At 40.8% G+C, this 20,123-nt stretch overlaps 2 protein-coding genes across 6 annotated transcripts in view; both read left to right on the forward strand.

The window, feature by feature from the left end:
* ube3c (ubiquitin protein ligase E3C) overlaps positions 1-12,176 on the forward strand; it is a 28,196-nt gene extending 16,020 nt beyond the window's left edge. For both annotated transcript variants that reach the window (XM_040044042.1, XM_040044043.1), the window contains exons 17-24: positions 380-477; positions 908-1,040; positions 3,775-4,022; positions 6,763-6,975; positions 8,908-9,096; positions 9,184-9,250; positions 9,357-9,487; positions 11,065-12,176. In XM_040044042.1, the coding sequence (XP_039899976.1) occupies positions 380-477; positions 908-1,040; positions 3,775-4,022; positions 6,763-6,975; positions 8,908-9,096; positions 9,184-9,250; positions 9,357-9,487; positions 11,065-11,235 (1,250 nt within the window). In that variant the 3' untranslated portion in view covers positions 11,236-12,176. The remainder of the gene's footprint in view (positions 1-379; positions 478-907; positions 1,041-3,774; positions 4,023-6,762; positions 6,976-8,907; positions 9,097-9,183; positions 9,251-9,356; positions 9,488-11,064) is intronic.
* A 6,104-nt stretch (positions 12,177-18,280) lies between these two features.
* dnajb6b (DnaJ heat shock protein family (Hsp40) member B6b) overlaps positions 18,281-20,123 on the forward strand; it is a 30,144-nt gene continuing 28,301 nt past the window's right edge. Inside the window, exon 1 of one of the 4 annotated variants that reach the window (XM_040043992.1) lies at positions 18,281-18,452. The gene's annotated coding sequence lies outside the window, so the exon portion shown is untranslated. The remainder of the gene's footprint in view (positions 18,453-20,123) is intronic. The other 3 variants (XM_040043991.1, XM_040043990.1, XM_040043993.1) reach the window with 3 other exon arrangements.

Genomic DNA, 20,123 nt, shown 5'->3' on the forward strand with positions numbered 1-20,123 from the left:
TTCATCGGCGTAACTTTGTGCTGAACATTGGGGGGGGTCAAGATCTGTGTCTAAATAAATAAATAAATCCCCAGATGAATAAACATGCAACTATTTTGCTGGTATTTATGCAAGATAATTCATAATTTTATTGGGGGGATTATATTGGTTGGGTCATAACCTCCCTGGAAATTACACCCCTGGTTAAATCTGAGACTCATGAAGTTATTTTTTTTTTCAAAAAAGCACAAAGTATTTAGATCATGAGTTTTTTTTACTGTGATTTGGACAAAAATCACTAAATAACTATATTATATAAAAACAAGAAGAAAATGCCTGATTCCCTGCATTAAAGCAATCGCTAAAATATCGAACACTGTGGGGTTTTTTTTTTTTTTAGTTGGTTTAGAGCCTCCACAGCTGTCTGTGTCCGAGGAAAGACATCTGGCCATCCTCACCGAGCTCCCATTTGTGGTGCCCTTCGAGGAGCGAGTGAAGGTACTGCACCGCTGCTCCATACTCAGCTGCACCATAAGGCTTTGAGTGTTGTATTATAGTGATTGCCTTTATATAGTATACATATAATGCTATTAAATTTGCTGGTTATTTTGAGAATATTAAAGATTGCCAGTAAGTATTTAACACTGTGGTAACAACTCGAGTGCAGCGCTTTACGTCTTTGTACCTACATTCATATTTTTTTTTATTGATTGGAGGTAAAAGTAGAGAAGCAAAAATCCATTTGTTTCAGTTATCTAGTTACATATTTGGATTTTACCCATCATTGGTTAGCAGCGCTTTGCTTTTAGGAATTGTTCGTGTTTGTATGTTCAAAATCTAAAGCTCAAAATAATTAGCAGGATTAAACATTTTATAACTCCCAGGATTTGTCACTGACCCTGTCACCGGGTTCATGTCTGTCTTGTAGATCTTCCAGAGGTTAATCTTCGCCGACAAGCGAGATGTGCAGGGGGACGGCCCGTTCCCCGACGGCATCAATGTCACCATCAGGCGCAACTACATATATGAGGACGCCTACGACAAACTCTCTCCAGAAAACGGTACTGCATGCACGTTTCAGTTTCAATAAAAGAAAACTGTAATACGTGCATTATTTTGTGGGTAAACAATGTGAAGCGAGTACATCATAGCACATTACACCATAGAAAACGTGCAGCTGCGTCATTCCGAGCACAAGAAATGAGGCGGCATTCTGTAGTAAATGCCGATAATGTTCCCGAAACTCTTGTTATGCTCCATTAAAATCTTAATATCAAGGATCAAGGTTTTGGTTAGCAGCAAAGATGAAGGTTGGCTCCTGTGCAGAGTATTGAATTTCAGTAAAGCTGTAATTGTGGTCGCGATTATTATAATGGAGCGCATAAAAGCAGAATCAATTATTTTAAGTCACCTCTTTTGTGTTTGAATTTGAAAGGGTGCTCGAGAGGGAGCAATCTGATTAAAAAGAGTAGTAGGAGACCTGGGCTAAAGACATGATCTATATCATTCATGTGTGTATATACGTTATAGCTGTCTTGATTTATTGCCATACATTAATTATTCTGAAAGATGACCTTTTACAGAATTTGATTATAATATTTTGCAGGTCAAGAAGGTGCTTTAGTGCAAAATATGTTTGTTGGATTAAAACGCACAGCACTTCAGACTTGTGGGAATATATACACCTAATGTCCACTTCATTAGGTACACCTTGCTTGTACTGGGTTGCCTTCAGAAATGCTTTAATTCTTTGCATCACTGATTCAAAAAGATGCTGGAAACATTCCTCTGAGATTTTGGTCCATGTTGACTTGTTTCCATATCACACAGTGGCTGTAGATTTGTCGGCTTCATATCCACGATACTAAACCCATGCAAATTGTAGCCTCAGTTTCTCTTTCTTAGTGGACAGAAAACAGCTGCAGTGGCACCTGGTGTGATCTTCTGCTGCTGGAGCCCACCTACTGCATATTTCAGTGTGTTGTGTGTTCAGAGATGCTCTTCTTCTACAGTGGCTGTAATGAGTGGTTATTTGTGTCTGCCTGAAGCAGCATGACCATTCTCCTTTGAACTTTGACCTCATCAAGGCATTTTCATGCAGACAATTACTGCTCACTGGATATTGTCTCTTTTTTTGGATCATTCTCTTTAAAATCTACAGATGACTGTGTGTGGAAAATCCCAGCAGATCAGCAGTTTTTAAAATAGTCAGAAAAGCCCGTCTGGCACCAGCCACCATGCTAAAAATTACTTAAATTATCTTTCCTCCTCATTCTGACGATCAGTTTGAACATCAGCTGGTTGTCTCGACCGTGCCTATACGCCTAAACATATTGATTTGCTGCCTTGTGATTGGCTGATTAAATATTTGGATTAATGAGCAGTTTCCCTAACAGTGGGTGGCAAGTGTATACATTAATACTGTTTTTACATTTTCTGATGGTAAATAAGTTCAACCCTCTAAAGGAACCTTTTAATATTTAATAGATGGATAATAATAACAAGTCAAAATAATTGCAATTTTATTAATTATTTAAAAAAATAGAACCAGTCAGCTCGATAAAATGTTCAAGTTTTAGTTTTAACATAAAGGTGACATCAAAATGGAACAGGAATATTTCCTGTCAGCTGCACTGAATATGAAATAATTTAGTCACTGTGTAAATGGTTTCACAGGGTTACTCAGAAGGTCACTGAGGGCAAAAGTTAGGAAGAAGGTAGAGGAAGTTATGTAAGTGAATGTTTGCAAACCTCCACTAATGTGATTCTGTCAAAATGGCCTAAAAATCTGGACTTTGATCTTAACTTTTACAAGTTGTTGGGCCTCGCCGCTCATTTCTTCTCCTTTGCTGTGAGGCATAGATTACTTTGATGTGTTAATCACTGTTTTTTTATATGCATTTAATTGTTTCTATTCACAACAGTTTATATTTTTACTTGCAAAACTGATTTCCTGCTTAGAACAAAATAAAACTACATAAATATAGGGGTATTTTAAACAATGGGGGTCATCCAGCTGATTACCAGGAAGGGCATGTTTGGTAAACACAGTCACATTTCATTTGTTAGCTCATAAAAGCACTTAGAAAATAAGTCAGCAAGGTTTGTTTAATCGGGGGGAAAAATCAGACAACAGATGATTTTAAGCTTTAAAAAACATATGAAAGTGTATTTTTTTATGATTAGAAATACTGAATGCAGTGTACACGTGATGTAAAAAGCAGCATGTTGTGGCTGCTGATCCACAGGGCTGCCAAAGAGTTACAAGAAACTCAGTCTCCTAACTTCCAAGAGTAACCAAGGTCAAACCGAACTTTAAAGTAATGATGCAAGAGTTCAGTTTTGTCCTGAATTATAACAATCTCACACCGCTTATATCACAGGAAATGGTTTGTTTCCTTATATGCCTTTAAGCTAAAACTATTGTTTTAAAGCTAGCAGCTAGCTTTGTTGTGAAAACCTCCGTTTATATGCTGTTCTCTCAATTTCATGGCAGGAAATAGGTTTGTGATCATAAAAACTGACAACATGACCATTAACTGTTAGACTGAAGATACTGGCAGTGTGTCTCAATTAATTTCCCTGCTGGAAATTACTATAAAAAGTAATGTGAAGTGAAGAATAAAAAATCTCTGAGATCTTCAGGAGGCTGTTGGTGACATTTATGGAGGGAAAATAAATTCAGTTTACTGTGACCATGAATGTTATCAGAGAGTGTCTTTAATATTTATTCTTGTTGTACCTTGATGAAATCTTCCTGATGTCCCATGTCTTTTTTTCTTTCTTTTTTTTAAGAACCGGACCTAAAGAAGAGGATCAGAGTGCACCTGCTGAACGCTCACGGTCTGGATGAGGCGGGAATCGACGGAGGTGGGATCTTTCGCGAGTTCCTCAATGAGCTCCTCAAATCGGGCTTCAACCCCAACCAGGGCTTCTTCAAGACGACCAACGAGGGCCTGCTGTACCCCAGCCCCGCTGCAGAGATGCTGGTGGGAGACTCGTTCACCAGACACTACTACTTCTTAGGCAGGATCCTCGGAAAGGTGAGCCTCCAAAGTAAAACACTAAGAAATATTAACCTATATAATGGAGGAGTTTGTCAAGAACTTAAATCTGGCACTTGCGTGGGCTTTATTTTCATTAATGAGCAGTTTGCGTAATCTGTTGATAGCATTGTTTTTCTGCCCCTTTCCTTGCCTGATGGCACTATTTATTAGAGCCTAATGTTTCTAAATCATCCTTAATGCATGTGGTGGTGATTGTTTATCAAGATGCCTCCTTCAGGGGTGTGCGTTGTTGGGAGGGGGGTACCATCTCAGTCTGGAGAAGAATTACCTCATGACAAGCGGTCGCCTCTCAATTAGATCTTCCATTAGCCGATGATTCCTACCTCTTGTTTGTGTAGTGATCACATTTGGTTGGCACTAAATCAGCAGCTCGTCAGAGACAGGACATAAATAAGCGTTCAAAGCATGTGGTAATAGCATTTTGATCTCTTTTACAGTCAGGAACATCCAGGTCTCTTCTCTCTTGCTCGGCCCTGGGTGGTCCAGTCCACTTATCAGAGCTCTGAGCCCCCCCTCCTCTCCTCTCCTTTCTTTTTCTTCTCTGCATTCTGTGGAAGTGAGACATGATCAATCAGCAGTTACAAGCTCCCCACCCCTACGTCTTGCAACATTGTGCTCCCCAGAGCTAATGGTTCAGGCAATTAGGCGGTGGGAAATTAATTTGAATTTGACTTTCAATTAACCTTACCTTAAGTTCCTCTTTCTCCATAAAAATGGACGTTTGAGTGGCCACTTGAGAGGTGTATTGATATTTGTTTAGTGCCGTTATTGCCTGGATAAAAGGCAACCGTTTATATAGATTGGAATTGCATCACCGCTGCTGCAGTGTGCACAGTGCACGGCGCGGCTCAAAGGACACAGGAGATTAATATTGTTAATTAATGTCCGAGGCGTGCCATTGTTGTGGAGGTGATGTATTACAGGCAGGAGTGGCTTGTCTGGGGGTACTCACTGAAAGTGGATTGAACATCAGAATAGAGGCCGGCCATCATCCTTCTTCCTCACTTGTCCACCCAGCTGACAAGCTGAAAGATTTAAGCCACAAATGGGAAAACATGAAAACAGGTTACTTTGCTGCTGCGGTGGCATCGCTTCAACCTAAAGATTAAAAAGTTGCGTTTAATCTAGATGGGAGCATGCGTTTGTCCAAATATCAAGATTCTCTTCCAGCCTCTTCGGCAGTGGCCTTTTCTCTTTGTGAACTGCTTTGATCCGACCCAAACACCAGCTCTCTGCACAGTCTCCTCTCTGACTGATAGTTCTGCACTGCTGATTGATAGAGATGCGTTTGGAAGGCATTATAATTTTATTGATTTTTAATGTTGTAAATTAAGGAGTTTATTTGGCAGCTAACAGAATGCACCTGCAATGTTGTTGGCATTTATTCCACCTGATGGTGCCGCGATCTGCTTTAATTGCGTTGCCACTGCACTCACTTATATTAAAAGGGCCTGGGCCATAATAATTAATTCTTTCCAGCCCAAGTCATTTTGGCACAATTTCTGGCAATAAACACTCATAAATAAAGTAAATGGCATTGAAAAAAAAATAAGGCTACAGGTTTTTTCCATATACTTAATGCTGCCTCTTCCCAGCACAAGTGTTATTGATAGGTTTCAAGGGGCCACGCCGCGCATATGGTCTGAAATGAGTCGCGGCCACGAGAGAAATGCTAAGTGGATTATTTTGCATAAAAAATAGACAATGTTTGGAGTTGCACAATTAACCTGTGTTTAGAAAATAGCCGTGATTTATGCTTGCGTGTGTGTGTGTTTAAGATGCATGCATTATGGAAATCCTCTAGATTTATAATCCATTTAGCTGATGCGGTCAGGGTTTTTAGCGCAATCATTTATAAAGACCTGTATATTTTAATGTCTCCAATGGGCTCTTTTTCGGACTATTCAAGTACATTAGCTTTTCGTTTTATGAGTCACCTGCCCGGCTGTGGTACTTAATGGCATTTAAGGTCAAGGTGAGGATTGGCATTTATAAAGTTTGAGTCCGGTGAAGCAGAAGCGTGTGTGTTTGCGGTAGGTTGTTTTGTGTATTTTCAGATGTGATCAGATGAAGTCTCTATCACTTCGTTCATTGTTAGGAGTTTCAGGCAAATGTGATATTTTGTTATTATTTTTTTTCTTTAATTTGTGCTTGCTAGCATTTTGGTTGCTGCTGGAAGCAGGCTCTTAGTTATTTAATGGTGGTGTTTGATGCAATGAAACTAAAAAACAAAAAGGCTGAAAAAAGCCAAAAAGAAAAAATGGCCACTTGAGGTTGCTTCTAAAAGTGAGTAAATCTCTGAAGACGCTGAATAATTTAGGAAGCGACGTATTTGGTTTTCCAAACGGTACAGTGTTCCCGTTCACCCGGACTGTAGTTTGAATATATTTGGCTTCTCTGGTTGGACAAATACAAACTCTGAGGGAGGGCACGATTGATACAGAGAAATACATTTTAATTGGAATCGAATTTAGAATCAACTCCCTGTATTAAAAGTTGCCTTAATGAGATGTTGCTTACTGCTAAACTTGAATGGATTTGGTGCGGTAAAGGTAGATTTTATTCTGAATGAAGAAAATATTATACAAATCAATTTTGAGTTTTTGTCAGAAGGTTTAAACCCTCAATTAAAAAACCCCCAAAACAAAACAGAATTTCGTGGCAAATTATTTCTTGATGCAGGCTTTAAGGGATTAACATCAACATTTTCCCGCAGGCGCTTTATGAAAACATGCTGGTGGAATTGCCCTTTGCGAGTTTCTTCCTGTCCAAGCTTCTTGGAACCAGCGCAGATGTGGACATTCACCACCTGGCCTCCCTGGACCCAGAGATGTATCGCAACCTGCTTTTCCTCAAGAGCTACGAGGGTGACGTGGAAGAGCTGGGCCTTAACTTCACCGTGGTCAACAACGATCTGGGAGAAGCTCAGGTGACCGGGGTTGGGGACAGGGTGGGATTTAGTTGGATAAATGATTCACGTGTACTTTTTTTTTTCCATCTCTTTGTATCCTGGTCATGCTTAGCCGTCAGTCCTTCCTCCTGTTTGGTTTCTCTTTGTGGCGTTAATAATTCATTTCCCTCATAATGTACCACTTTTCAGCTCTGAGAGAGATAAAGCACGTCACCGCTGTCACCCTAAGCCCTGCTGCGGTGCAGCGAACACAGCAGCTCTGTTGACCGTTCCACCTGCCTTTCCCCGAGAAATTACCTCACAACACGCCTGACAGAAGCAGCTAGCTGCTCTTAAGCACGCCCCCTCCAAAGCTCAAGGCTCCGGAGATGAACAACCACCATCACTCTGAGTCACCTAAGCCCAGACCTGCACTCTGCACGGAGCTCCTGTTTACTCAGGGTCTTAGCGCGTCGTATTAGCTCTTCTCAAACACCTGAAATGGTTGAGTCACGGTACAGCCCTCCTGGTCGCAAACACGACAGGGAAAACAATTTGTGAAAGATTAGGCACACACCCGGGAGCAGTCTGCCCTGCATATGCCCTCGTGAGATAGCCAAAGCAAGCAAGATAACAATAGTAATTCTCTTACATTAGCACATAATCAGAATCCACTGTGAGTGAGAAAAAGACCGAAAATGATTAACTTTAAGTTAGACCACAAGCAGTGCAAAGGTAGAAGCTGAAAAATAACACAAAAAACACAAGAAAAACCGCTTACATTATAGTGCGGTCTGCCTGAGTATTGCGGCACTGAACGCCTTTGTGAAGCTTATCGATCAGTTTTTGTTAAGAATGCGTCAGAGGTGCTGATTCATCACCGCTGCAGTTTCAGACAATAGTTTTTATTTTAGTTAAACAAATATCCTGTAAAGTGTTTATCGGTCAGTTTTTGTGACCGTCTGCATACGACCGTTTTTAAAAGCGGCGTTCCTGTTTGCCACGTGTTGGAGGTTTATGAGAAAAATAACAAACAGAAAGGGAACTGGTTCCAGCATGACAACCTGATCCAACGTGGCAGCTGAAAGCTGTTCACTGCAAAACGATGATGTTGAGCTCATTTTAGTCGAGCTATCTGTGACAGTGATGCTGAAAATCAGTGCAAGTTCATATTTTTCTTCATCCGGAAGAGTCTGAGCTGATAACTGGCACTTTAGGTAAAAAGACACAGAAAGGTGGTTATCCATATTTTGGCCAGCTGCAAATAACACACTGACTAAAATTAGGAAAATTAATGCAAACCCAGTCCTGCAGTACCTTGAGATGAGATTTAATCCGCCGTGTGGATCATCCTGATTAAAACTTTTCACATTGCCACGTGGTGCAGTGTTGCAGTATTTGCAGGAAATGCAGCAGCAACAAAGGCAGTGAGTATTTTTTTAAACCCCTGTAATCAATTTATTGGAGTAAAAGAAAGAGGAAATAACGTTTCTGAAGTCACGTTTATACATGTGAGTAATTTAATTGTCTAAACACAAGATCTCATACCCCAAGACAGCGTTGGAAAAAGATGAACATTACTTCTTTTTTTTTTTTCTTACTCCTGCCGATGCTATGATGTCATCGCACTGCCAGCTTTATGAACTGAGACGAGCACATCTTATCAAGTGCTAACTGCTCTAAAGCTAATGAAAAGAGAACACTGGGCCAAATTGTATTGGACCAGATGTTCAGTAGTCAGGCTATATTTGGAAACACTGAAGTGCACTTCTCCTCACACTTGCATGGAGAGAGCCTTACCTTTAATCAGAGTGCCGCTGAAACTATTTTAATGACCTTTGTGTTATTGAATTAAATCCTGCACGCTGCAAATAAATACTCGAACGGTCACCTCGCAACTGAAGAACTTTAAAGAGAAAATGAAGAACTGTGAAAGAACCGTGTAAATGCCTCGTGTGCCTTCTGATGCAGGTGGTTGAGCTGAAGCTTGGAGGCAAAGATATTCCTGTGACCACGGCAAACCGAATAGCCTACATCCATCTGGTGGCTGACTACAGGCTCAACAAGCAGATCAGGCCTCATTGCCTGGCCTTCAGACAGGGTCTGGCCAATGTGGTCAACCTGGAGTGGCTGCGCATGTTTGACCAGCAGGAGATTCAGGTATTCTACACGTGACATAAATAACTGAACCTGAAGAAACATAAAATGTGTTAAAGAAGCTAAAAATATGCTTTATACATCTTAAAGGTTCTGATATCTGGGGCTCATGTGCCAATTTGTCTCGACGACCTAAAAAACTTTACAAACTACTCAGGTAGGTACAAAGTGCTTTATTTTCTTGTGTATGTTTTTTCTGCAAATTCTCATTTATAGAACTGAGAAATTTCATTCTAACTTTACACCCTCATCGTCATCTTCAGGCGGGTATTCAGCCACTCATCCCGTCATCCAGATCTTCTGGGAGGTGGTCGAAGGATTCACAGATGACGAAAAGCGCAAGTTGCTGAAGTTTGTCACCAGCTGCTCCAGACCACCGCTGCTGGGCTTCAAGGTGATGTGGACTTTCCCCTCGCTCCCCCCCCTCCCCTTCTTCTCTCTGCACTTGCCTTGCCCACCATTATCCTCTGGTTCTCCATCCTCAACAGAAGGGAGTGTTCCCTCTTTAATAGGCTTGTAATGAAAATGCCCAGACTGATAACAGCTTTGAAAATGATCGTTTTCAAATTAGCTGGCGATAAGACCCGAGTCTTATCACCACGTCCACTGTTGTTTTATAGTTCATGACCTTCCTCTGCAGAAGAAGTCTGTCTGCAGCTTCGCATGCGTGGGCTTGGCTGGAAAAACCTTGGCTGGTCAAATATTGCCACTCAGAACTTGGTAGCCTCTTGAACTTTTCAACTTTGCGCGACGGGGCAGAAAGCAGCAGTTTTCTGCGAGATTAATATGCAAGGAAACTCCATCCATCTACTTCTGAAGACCGTTTGCTGAATCATTACCGCTAACCTCCTATTTCTGAAATGATTTCCTAATTGGAAGCTGTTTCGCTTTCTCACTGACTTGATTTGTGGGACACTTAAGTAGTTTGAGATAGGAGAAAAAAGGAGAAAGTGTTACTCTGAGCCATTAAACAATTTTTATGTCATACTTTGTCAAACCAGAAGGTGTAATCATGATATGATTGGTTTTAGTACTCCTTGTTATTGTCATCGGTTAAGAAAACTTGATTTTTGCGCTGTGGGGAGCAACGCTCTCCTCCTCTCTGTGTTTGAGTGTTGCCTTCACTCCACCATTGATAAATATGACTCCGCTCCTCCCGCCTCCGCTCGTCTCTGGGCTGCAGAAGGCGGTAATTCGTAGGGAAGCGGCCCCTGACCCGGCCCTCAGCTCAAGCCAGCTAAGCTTTAATTAGCTGTCGTGATTCGGCCCAGGATTCATTAGAGGAGAAATAGCTCTGTCAGGAGAAGCCGTTTAAAAAAGATGATGGAAACTCTCCATTTTCCCCCCCAAAATGATGCCTGCGGTAATGACACTTTCTCAATAAGCAACGATAGTTTAATACGGTAATTGTCAGAAAAATGGGGTCATTATGGCCAAACCCCTAAAGAGCCATTTAATCGGGCAAGTGTGGCCGCTGAGCCATCTATGCTAACTTTAAAAAGCAGGATGAAATCAGGGCGGAGTACCTGGTGCGTTGGCCCGGCCAGTGATGGAAACGGTCCGTGTCACCGCCTGCGGATGAGGTGGCCTCATCGGCGAGAGGCTTGATTTAAAAAAATGCCAGCTAGACAACATGAAATGACCATTCCTCCAGCGTCTCATCCAAGGGTCAAACCGTGGGCTGATTTCCCCACTCGGTACCTTTCAAGCACTAAGATTATTTCCTCAATTTATACTTCCACTGTATTAGCTTAGCACTTAATGCCTCTCTTTTAACATTTATCCCCTTGTGGAAGTTGACAGTTATTGCTTAATCTGAATTGGTTTTGAAATTGGGATCATTACGGACACGTGTTGCTTGTCGCCTCATTTTTTTTTTTTTCTTTTTAATTTCCATGGTTCTTAAACGCCTCGGGGATGTAGAGATTTCTCTCTATCAGTTTCTAATCGAAGCCCTTCACTCATAAACAGGAGCTTTACCCGGCCTTCTGCATCCACAACGGAGGGACTGACCTGGATCGCCTGCCCACCGCCAGCACCTGCATGAACCTGCTCAAGCTCCCCGAGTTCTGCGACCAGCACCTGATGAGGAACAAGCTGCTGTACGCCATCGAGTCATCCTCCGGGTTCGAGCTGAGCTGAGCTGAGCTGAGCTGTGCCTCCAGACATGGACGCCACAGAAGTGGCTTTGGGGTGAAAGACTGAAAATAGACGAGGGAAAGCAAACCATGCACTGACTGATTTTACTGTTTGTGTGTGTGCGTGCGTGCGTGCGTGCCAAGCCGATGGTGAGGAAATGCTCCCCCACAGACTGAAAGAAGGGTGCTTTTAAATCATTTGAAATGTTGAATCCCTTCTTATTCTTCAGACAGATCAGCAGCTTAGTTAAATTTTGCAGAAGGTATTTTGTGCATACATTTAAAAAACAAACAAAAAAACAAACAAATGTGTAACTGAATGGAGAAATGTTTTCACCAAAGATTAAGCGGCATCATGTTGAAACAAAAAAAGGCAATATAACAACAGACTGGGGGGGACAGAGTGGGCAGGACTGTAAAGCCAAGGGCTGCAGAGGCAGGAGGAGCTTTTGTGTACAGCCGTCATGAATTTTCACGTAGAGGTCGGTGAACCTGCAGGTTTTTGTGATTTCTCGAATTGTTATTATTCCTAGTATTAACCGTCGTGTCTGATAACGATACAGTAAGTGTGCACACGCCATCTGAAGAATAGAAATGACTTGTCTTGCTGGATGTTTGGGGAGGGGAGCACTGAAGGTTGGTTTTTTTTTTTTTTGTGTGAATATGTATATGTTTACAGCTGCTCTTGTATTATTCATCTATTCAGTATTTGTACAGGTTTGTTTTTCCTCTCTCCTTTTCACGTGACGAGTTTCTGTTTTCACACACGTCTGCTTTAAGGTGAACGACCCCCCCCCCCTCTCCTTCCTCCTGCAAGTTTGCTTTTTAGTGGGGGGAAGCAGCAACTGTGTCATGTTTGATGAGGCTTACAGATGATCAGTGTACCAACAGGCTGAAAAAAAAATAAGAGTGTATGGAAACAAATAAACCCACTTTTCTTTTTGATTTTTTCCCTCCATATTTTCTTGTTACTTGTAATTTACAGTAATGACCGAGACATAAAACAGTGCTTTGTGGGAAAATCTCCTCTTGAGTTTTATGGCCTCTGACATATAATTAAAGAAACATCCAGTTAAGAAACACTGAGCAGAACTATTCTGGCCTTGAGATGCATTATCGGGCTGAGCACAAATTAAGATTGTGTGCGTTTGTCATAAATCTACCTGGCCTCTAATGCAGTGCAGCCCCTGAGGAAGATATCCATCCCTATTTGGACCGAGTCCATCTCTCCATCCTCGCTTCTCCGCCAAAGCAGCCAGCTCGCTGCCCCCCTCTTCTCATACGCCGCACATCCTCTGGGCCAGAGAACTCAAAGTGGTAATTGGGTCTTAAAAACCAGACTTGTCATTGAAATGAGGGATTCATCTCAATTACTATGAGATTTATTTAAGACTATTACCAAGTGATGGATTATAACTGACAAAGTTAATGCAGGATGTTGTGAATCATCTTCACTGCGTATGCTACTTGAGCTTGCTCATAGGATTTTTAAGGGCTAATTGAAGCTTTTAGGCTTGTTTATCTTGCAGCGGAGCGAGGAAGCATCAAAAAGATCACTTGAGGGTGTTTTGAGGGGGGTGGGATTGTAGCCTGCTTTCCAAAACAAGATACCAAAGTGAGTGTCCCTGCGAAGCTGGCATGAAAACATGGATTTTAATTAACATGGAAGCAAACCTGAGGTTTAAACTGGCCATTTACTGAGCACTCTGACCAAAAAAACTGGGACATAGCTCCAGGTTGTGGATTAAAAGATCTTAGTTAAGTCTCTGCTGACATATTTCTTGTAGCAGATTGCCACCTGGTGGTCAACCTTTAGTGCTGCATGGAAACGACTTTGAAAACACCTGAAGACCCTCTGGAAGCCTTTCAAGGTCACGAACCAATAACAGAAATATCAAAGCAATGAATTCATTTGTTTTTATGAATATGGCTCTCCTGGCACTGAAGCCTGTGAAGGAAATGTGGGTTCAGTGGCTTTGGCATAGCAGTACATCAGGACAGGGAGTGCCTGTGCTGCCTTTCTGCCTGTCTAGACATGAAGACTGATCAGCCCAAGCTTACGTGAGTTGTGGTTGCCGTTTAAATTAAATCTGATCGATTTTTAAGTCTCATTCTTGTCGTCGCCCTACTTTGTTACCACGTCAAATTCAGCCACAGCGATCACAGAAAGGCGAGAAAATAAAGAGTCTTAAGTGAAGACTTTCAAAGTATGGAAAAGCACTGACCTATGCATGATATCTATTTTTGCTGTGATTCCTCCCGCTCAATGGGTCTAATTAAATTCAGACTGCCCTTAATGCCCAGTATAATTAATAGCTATCTGTCATTTTCATTGGGTCTTCCTTTGCTGGCAAGAGCTCAGGGCCAGCTTTTACTGCAAAAACGACCTTCATCTTCCATTTAAAATCAATGCAGGCCTGTAATTTCAGCCTCACTTTGGTTTGAAACTGCAATAACCCGCCCTGCTTTATTTGACTTCTTTGGGTTAGGATGAGTTCAGCTCACTGCTTATCAGTTCCTCAGATATGTCTTCTGTGTGTATCCTACATTTCTAAAGTGTGACCCAAGGGGAGATCATCTTTAAAAAAAAAAAAAATAAATAAATATTGAAAGCCAGTATGCAAATGTGAGAACTTTACCTTCTTATTTCATAGTTGAGATGTAGTGTTGAAAATAAGCTCAAAAATTGAGTCTGAGCCTTTTCTTCTGGTTACATTTGACAGTTTTGATCAAACAGTTTTATAATATCTTATAAACAGTCTTATAATATCGTATAATATAAACTAGGCCCTGGCTCACTAAGCCTTTTTCAGTATATCAAATTCAGCCCAACTCTTACACCCGTGCAGAGGCGTGATACTGAGAATTATTTACAATTAAAAGTCCCACTATCACACTGCTAGTGTAGTGGGTATCCTCTTCTCATAGGAGGGGAAACGGGTGAGCTTACATGGAAACCTGTCCCTCCCCTCTCTATGGTTTTGGATGTTTCTCGTGCGCACGACAGGTGGCGCAAAAAGCCGTTTGTCTGATTCTTTTGCTCCCTGAATGCCGCGTGAAAGCGCTTCTTATGATCCGGCACGTTTCTAGGTTTGTTAGGGGATATGCGAGGCACGTGACAGCCTCGTTTCATCCACTGTGCGCGCGTGAACAGCAAAGACGGGGTCTGGTGTTGGGTGTCATCGGGGATGTGTGAGCGTGGACACCGCAACGACGCTGCTGTCCACGCTCAATGACGTGCTGCTTTCAGGTATCCCTCGGTGAAACGAGTACCATCAAAATTACCATAAAACGGGAAATAAAAACAAACGACAGACTTTGCAAATTTCAGCGTTTCGATGATTAAAACATTAATATAAAAACTAAATTGAATAAAAATAAAATGAGTTTTAATGATAGTTTTAGTTTTTGTCAGATCCCAGATCTAGATCTCCACAACATCCTGTCTTCCTCCCCTCACCCCAACCGCTCGCGGCACATGACGACTCTTTTAGTTGCATTCATGTTTATTGAGGTTGAAAACTTGAGGGGGACATGTTCTTGGGACAGTTTGGGCCGCTTAGTAGCAATTGAGCGTCTTTTAAACTCCACAGCCTGCCTGGTACTGCTGATGACCATGTTTATCCCTTCATGACTGCAGTGTACCCATCTTCTTAATGGTTTCCAGCAGAATAACGAACCACGTCACAAAGCTCAAATCATCTCAAACTGGTTTCTTAAAGAAACAGTAAGTTGACTGTACTCAAATTACCTCCACAGTTTAGATTGCAATCCAGCAGAGCACCTGTGGGACATGGGCTAACGAGAGATTCTCTTGAGGAATGTGCAGCGAATAATTCTGCAGCAACTGTCGATGCTATCATGTTGACATAGACCAAAAACTCTGAGGAATGTTTTCAGCACCTTGTTGAATCTGAAGCACAAACAATCATGTGTTGACAGCGAGTCAAGTGCTTGTGTTGTATTATCTCATCTGAACTTTCTAAATCTCAGTCTGTCAAATATTATCTATATTGCAACTGATCTAAAAGAAAACCAACAGTGACAGTGATGAAAACTACACTGAAATTAAACATTTTAAACAGTAAATGTTAATATTTTATTTTCTGTTCTTTAACATTGTCCTACATTTTATTTATTTATTTATTGTTTACTGCACTAAATCTCATATTAGCCCTGTGATAGACTGGTGTCCTGGTATAGACTTCAGCCACCCTGTGACTTTGAATTAGATGGGTGCTCAAAAAAATGGATATATAGATGTAGTTTTATATGAATTACACAGAGTTTTATATGAGAATGTGCATTTATCTGGGTGGTAGGAACTGGTCTGGAACATTCACAGTTTCAGACCAGGTAGATTGTTGACATATGCTATCAGAGGGTCCCATGTTGTGTGGAATTTGCTGATGGATCAGTTGAGAGTACATCTGATTTTTTCCAGCTTGCCATTTTGCATAACATCCCTTATCCAGTGGTGGTGTGATGGAGCAGTAGTAGACTTCCGTTTAAATAAAATCAGGCGTCTTGCTAATAATGACGAAAAGGCAATGACCCTCTGTAAACGGGCAGGGGGAGCAGCAGTCATTATACCAGAAAAATTGAGACCAAGGGGGAAGGCAAGATGTTATAGGCATAGGCTTTAGAGATGACTTCAAAAAAGGATAACCAGAAGGGAGCAATTGTCGGACAGGACCAGAACATATAAAGGGAAGTAGCTGGAGTCTGTTTACATCTATCACACAATGGGTCTACGTTTGGAAATATTTTTGCTAGTTTAGCTTTTGAGAAATGTAACCTGTGTAACGCTTTGAATTGTATTAAGGAATGTCTTGAACATATAGAAGACGAATGGACCCTGTTAAGAGCCATATCCCACTCTTCATAAAAAATGCTTGTTTTGCAGGAACTGAGCTAAGAGGTGGCCATGACCATTATCAGGCGCCAGTTATCGTGTCTCCAGCTGCCCCCACAAATTCTTTTATACTGATATGTCTACAGCTTTCTAAGTAATTATTCAATTGGTTAAAAAAAACTATAGATTCTAGTGATCCCAAATAAAAATCTAACCTAACAAAACCTTTTTGTAAATATCCTCTCACTTGTCAATGGCAGTCATCAAGGGCAGTTTCGACTGATTACCCTCATTCAGCAGGCAAAATGGCTACAACAGTGCAGAAATTTTTTTTCCCCCCTACTCATTTATAAATAGTTCAGGTTATCCCGTTGATAATAATAATATTTGTCACTGAGAAACAAAGTTAAGTGTAAACTGAAGGTCACTTTTACCCCTCTATGTGGACCTGTGCTTACATAGTGATTGTCTACCCTATTTGAGCACTCAAATTGCCGTCTTACTAAAAACCTCATTCACACATTTGTTCAAGCACCTTTTGCCCTATAATTCACACACTTACAAGGGAGGCAACTCGGGATTCACTGTCTTGCTCAATGACACTTCGACATGCAGACAAGGATTGAAATACCAATCAGTAATTAACATTGGTAATAGCTGTAATTAAAATAGTTTATCACATTGACTGTTCTTCCTCTCTTTAAGACAATTTGGTGCTTTACTTTGTGCTTATGAAATTTATAAAAGTAAAATACAGAAAACTGTTCTTTTTTAAAAAAAGAAAAAAAAAACAAAAAAAAAAACCAACCCCAAAAAACAACAACAATAAAGTGCAAAACAGAGAAGTTATAATGCTATGAAAGCCACTTTGAAACCTACCTGTTTGTGGAAATGAGACAAATAAAAAACAGCCTATTTCAGCTTTTAGGTTTCAAAGTTTTAGTTTTAATTTTGACAAAGGGCTGGGAGGAAGAAAACAGATGTATCCATGCACTACATTCGCTATTTTCATCCACAGGTTTTTTTTTTAAATTCAGCAAAACTAATACCATAAGGTACAGATGATAGATTTCACATTTTTGGTAATGAAATATTTAAACATTATTTGTTTGTTGTTTTAAATTCACAATCTGGAAGCTTATTTCTGCCAGTGGAAAAAAAAAACCCTGAATTAAACAAAACAAACAACTACTTTTTTGCCATATATAATTTAGAATTTGGGTTATTATCTCAAACATTTTAAGCATCTAGTTAAGCATCTCAAAATTCTGACTTACTAAATCAAAGTTTTTGGAGAAAATAACTAAAAATTGAGAAAATAACTAAAATTATTCAATCAAAATTTTAATTTAGTTCTTTCTGTCAGTCAGGAAATATTTTTTTCAGTGGAGGAAACATAACACATTACACAGTTTTACAATAACTGATAAACAAAATTTAAAATGCAATCTATTTAACACTGATCTAGTTTAGTCTGGGGCAATCGTGGCTCAAGAGTTGGGCGTTCGCCTTGTAATCGGAAGGTTGCCGGTCAGAAGGCCCGGTGGCGCCAGTGTTCGGCAGCCTCGCCTCTGTCAGTGTACCCCAGGGTGGCTGTGGCTACAATGTAGCTTGCCATCACCAGTGTGTGAATGGGTGCATGACTGGATGTGTAAAGCGCTTTGAGGTCCTTAGGGACTAGTAAAGTGCTATACAAATACAGGCCATTTACCATTAGTTTTCTGTCAGCAAGACTCAATGTAGATTAAAAATCCACATATAGCTCTGGAGTCTGAAGTCATAGGTTAGAGAACTCTTCCTCACACAGACAGTTTGTGAAAAGCTACACTGTACAACAACCTGAAAATGTTTTACTTTGACTTAAACTATCAAGACTTAGAAACAGTCCAGCAAAAGTAGAAATGTTATACCAGCAAATGTAATTAATTCCCTAAAACAAAAGGGGTGGGGGCATATTGCAACCTGGGCTGGGGCCACCCCATGACACCCATCTGGACACGCCCCTGCACGGCCTTGACGCTATGGGGTCACTGGGGCGCTCTCCACTTTTTCAAGGTTTTTTCACGTTAACCTCTTATAAGGGAGGGTAAAAACAGGCTGTCAGCATTTGTCTTGTCTGTAAATATAATACATCGCACCATTATTAACTTTAAACTCACCTTTATCCGCAGTAAAACATGTGAGTTTTTTCCGACGGTCCTTAAAAGCAGCATTGTGGGCTAGGCCATATCAGCGGCCACTCAACCAGCTACCAAGAAAGCCACTACCAGCTGCTGCTGCAGTTACAGTTTCCGTACTCAGGCAAGGAAAAGAGGAGGAAGAGCTACAATCAGGTGGCTATTGTGGCGGATATTTCCTTCTTTCAGGTAGGCTCGAGATGAACTAGGTGAGAGGGCCGCTTGGCTTCAGCTTGCTGAAAGAAAGAAGGAAAGAAAGAAAGAGCGGCGAAAAGCGTTTGTCGTGTGTTGCCGCATCGAGTACATCTAGTACATGTGGGGATGCTTTGGTGGAGTCACCCAGTATGTCCCCTGCTAATGTTGGAATCATTTAGGATATATTAAGATTATTTTTATACAGAAATGTAGTTTTCGTTTGTGTCCGAGAGGCTGTTTTCCAGGATACTACCCCATAGTTAAGCTAGCGTGTGAGAATAACGAGTGGATCTCTTGCCTTTTTGCCTGCTCGCTGCCGTAAATTTTGAGTTAGCTCAGGCTAAAATAGAAAAAAAATAATTAAAAAACAAAACAAAAAACCCACAGTCCGTCTATACAAACTATTTAGTAAATTCAGGGGTGTATGACTGCATGATAAACGTGTATTTGGTACCAGTGATGCTATAAATGCCAGGCTAACGTTAGCCAGCATAGTCTACAGTCGGATATTAAAGTTAAGACTACCATAGAGAGATTTCTGCTTTTGTGTAATATCACTGCTGTCTTGTTTTTTAAAAAAAAAATATATACATATATTTATATTAGTGGATTTGTTTTGGAAATTTAGACGGCTAAAACTTCCCATTCCGCTTTAAGACTTTTCTAGAAGTTTCTGTTAAACAGATGCGGAGGGAGAGGTTCACAAGTTAGGGCTCCAGCTGGGATATCTCAGATTGGTCTGTTGACATTAGTTAGCTTCCAGAAAGTGTTCTGGAGAGAAAATAAACACGTTTTCTGTGTGTGTGTGTGTGTGTGTGTGTGTGTGTGGTGGGGGGGTGACTCTAGTTTGTTTAGCACGTTTTTGGTTACTATTGGTTACAGAACGGGGGGGGGGGGGTGACAGGAAGTGGCCACTGACTAAGTTCAGCCTATTTCTGCTATTTACTGCTGCTAATCAAGTTTTAATGTCGTTGGGTGACCTCTTTTTCCATTCTTGAAAGAACACCAGGCCAACATGTTTTATTCAAATAAAACAGGTTTTATTTTTATCCCCCCCCCCTCCTAAGTTTATGAAGAGTTATAAACTGATATTTTGATTGTCAGCACAGTACATCTGAAAACAAGTTCTTATTAAGCAGTTACTAAAATAACCACTGACTGTTGCCATATGAGGGTCTTTCAAAGCCAGGTTTTGTCTTATTTTAGTAAGGGCCTAATATTAAATAATTAATTATTTTAAAAGGAGCCATGTGACTTAAAGACAGAGGAGTCAGTCCTCCCCAAAGGGTCTAGTTTGGCCCACTGGATGGTTTTGTGTGGAAGATATAGCAAAGTCATTAACTGTTCCAGTTTTCCCATTTAAATGCTGTGTTATTTCAGTATTTTGAAAAAGCTGTTAGTTACTGGTCCAGTCCATTTCATATAACTCTGGGCTGCATGTGGACCCATAAACTGAAATTGATGCTCCTGCTTAAGAAGGTATATAACAATATAACCAGTGATACACTTATTGTGAAATTTGGCTGGTGCGGATTGATTTTTATTTCATTTCTTGGTGGTTCCAAAGTTATTCAAGTCCACCGAACAAGGGAAGTTCGCTTATTTGATCTCAGGAGGAGACACAAATACCTGGTGTTTTTAAAAAAACAAAACAAAAAACCGATT

The sequence above is a fragment of the Simochromis diagramma genome, unplaced genomic scaffold, assembly GCF_900408965.1.
Source record: "Simochromis diagramma unplaced genomic scaffold, fSimDia1.1 OVJJ01000602.1, whole genome shotgun sequence".
Classification (NCBI taxonomy): domain Eukaryota; kingdom Metazoa; phylum Chordata; class Actinopteri; order Cichliformes; family Cichlidae; genus Simochromis; species Simochromis diagramma.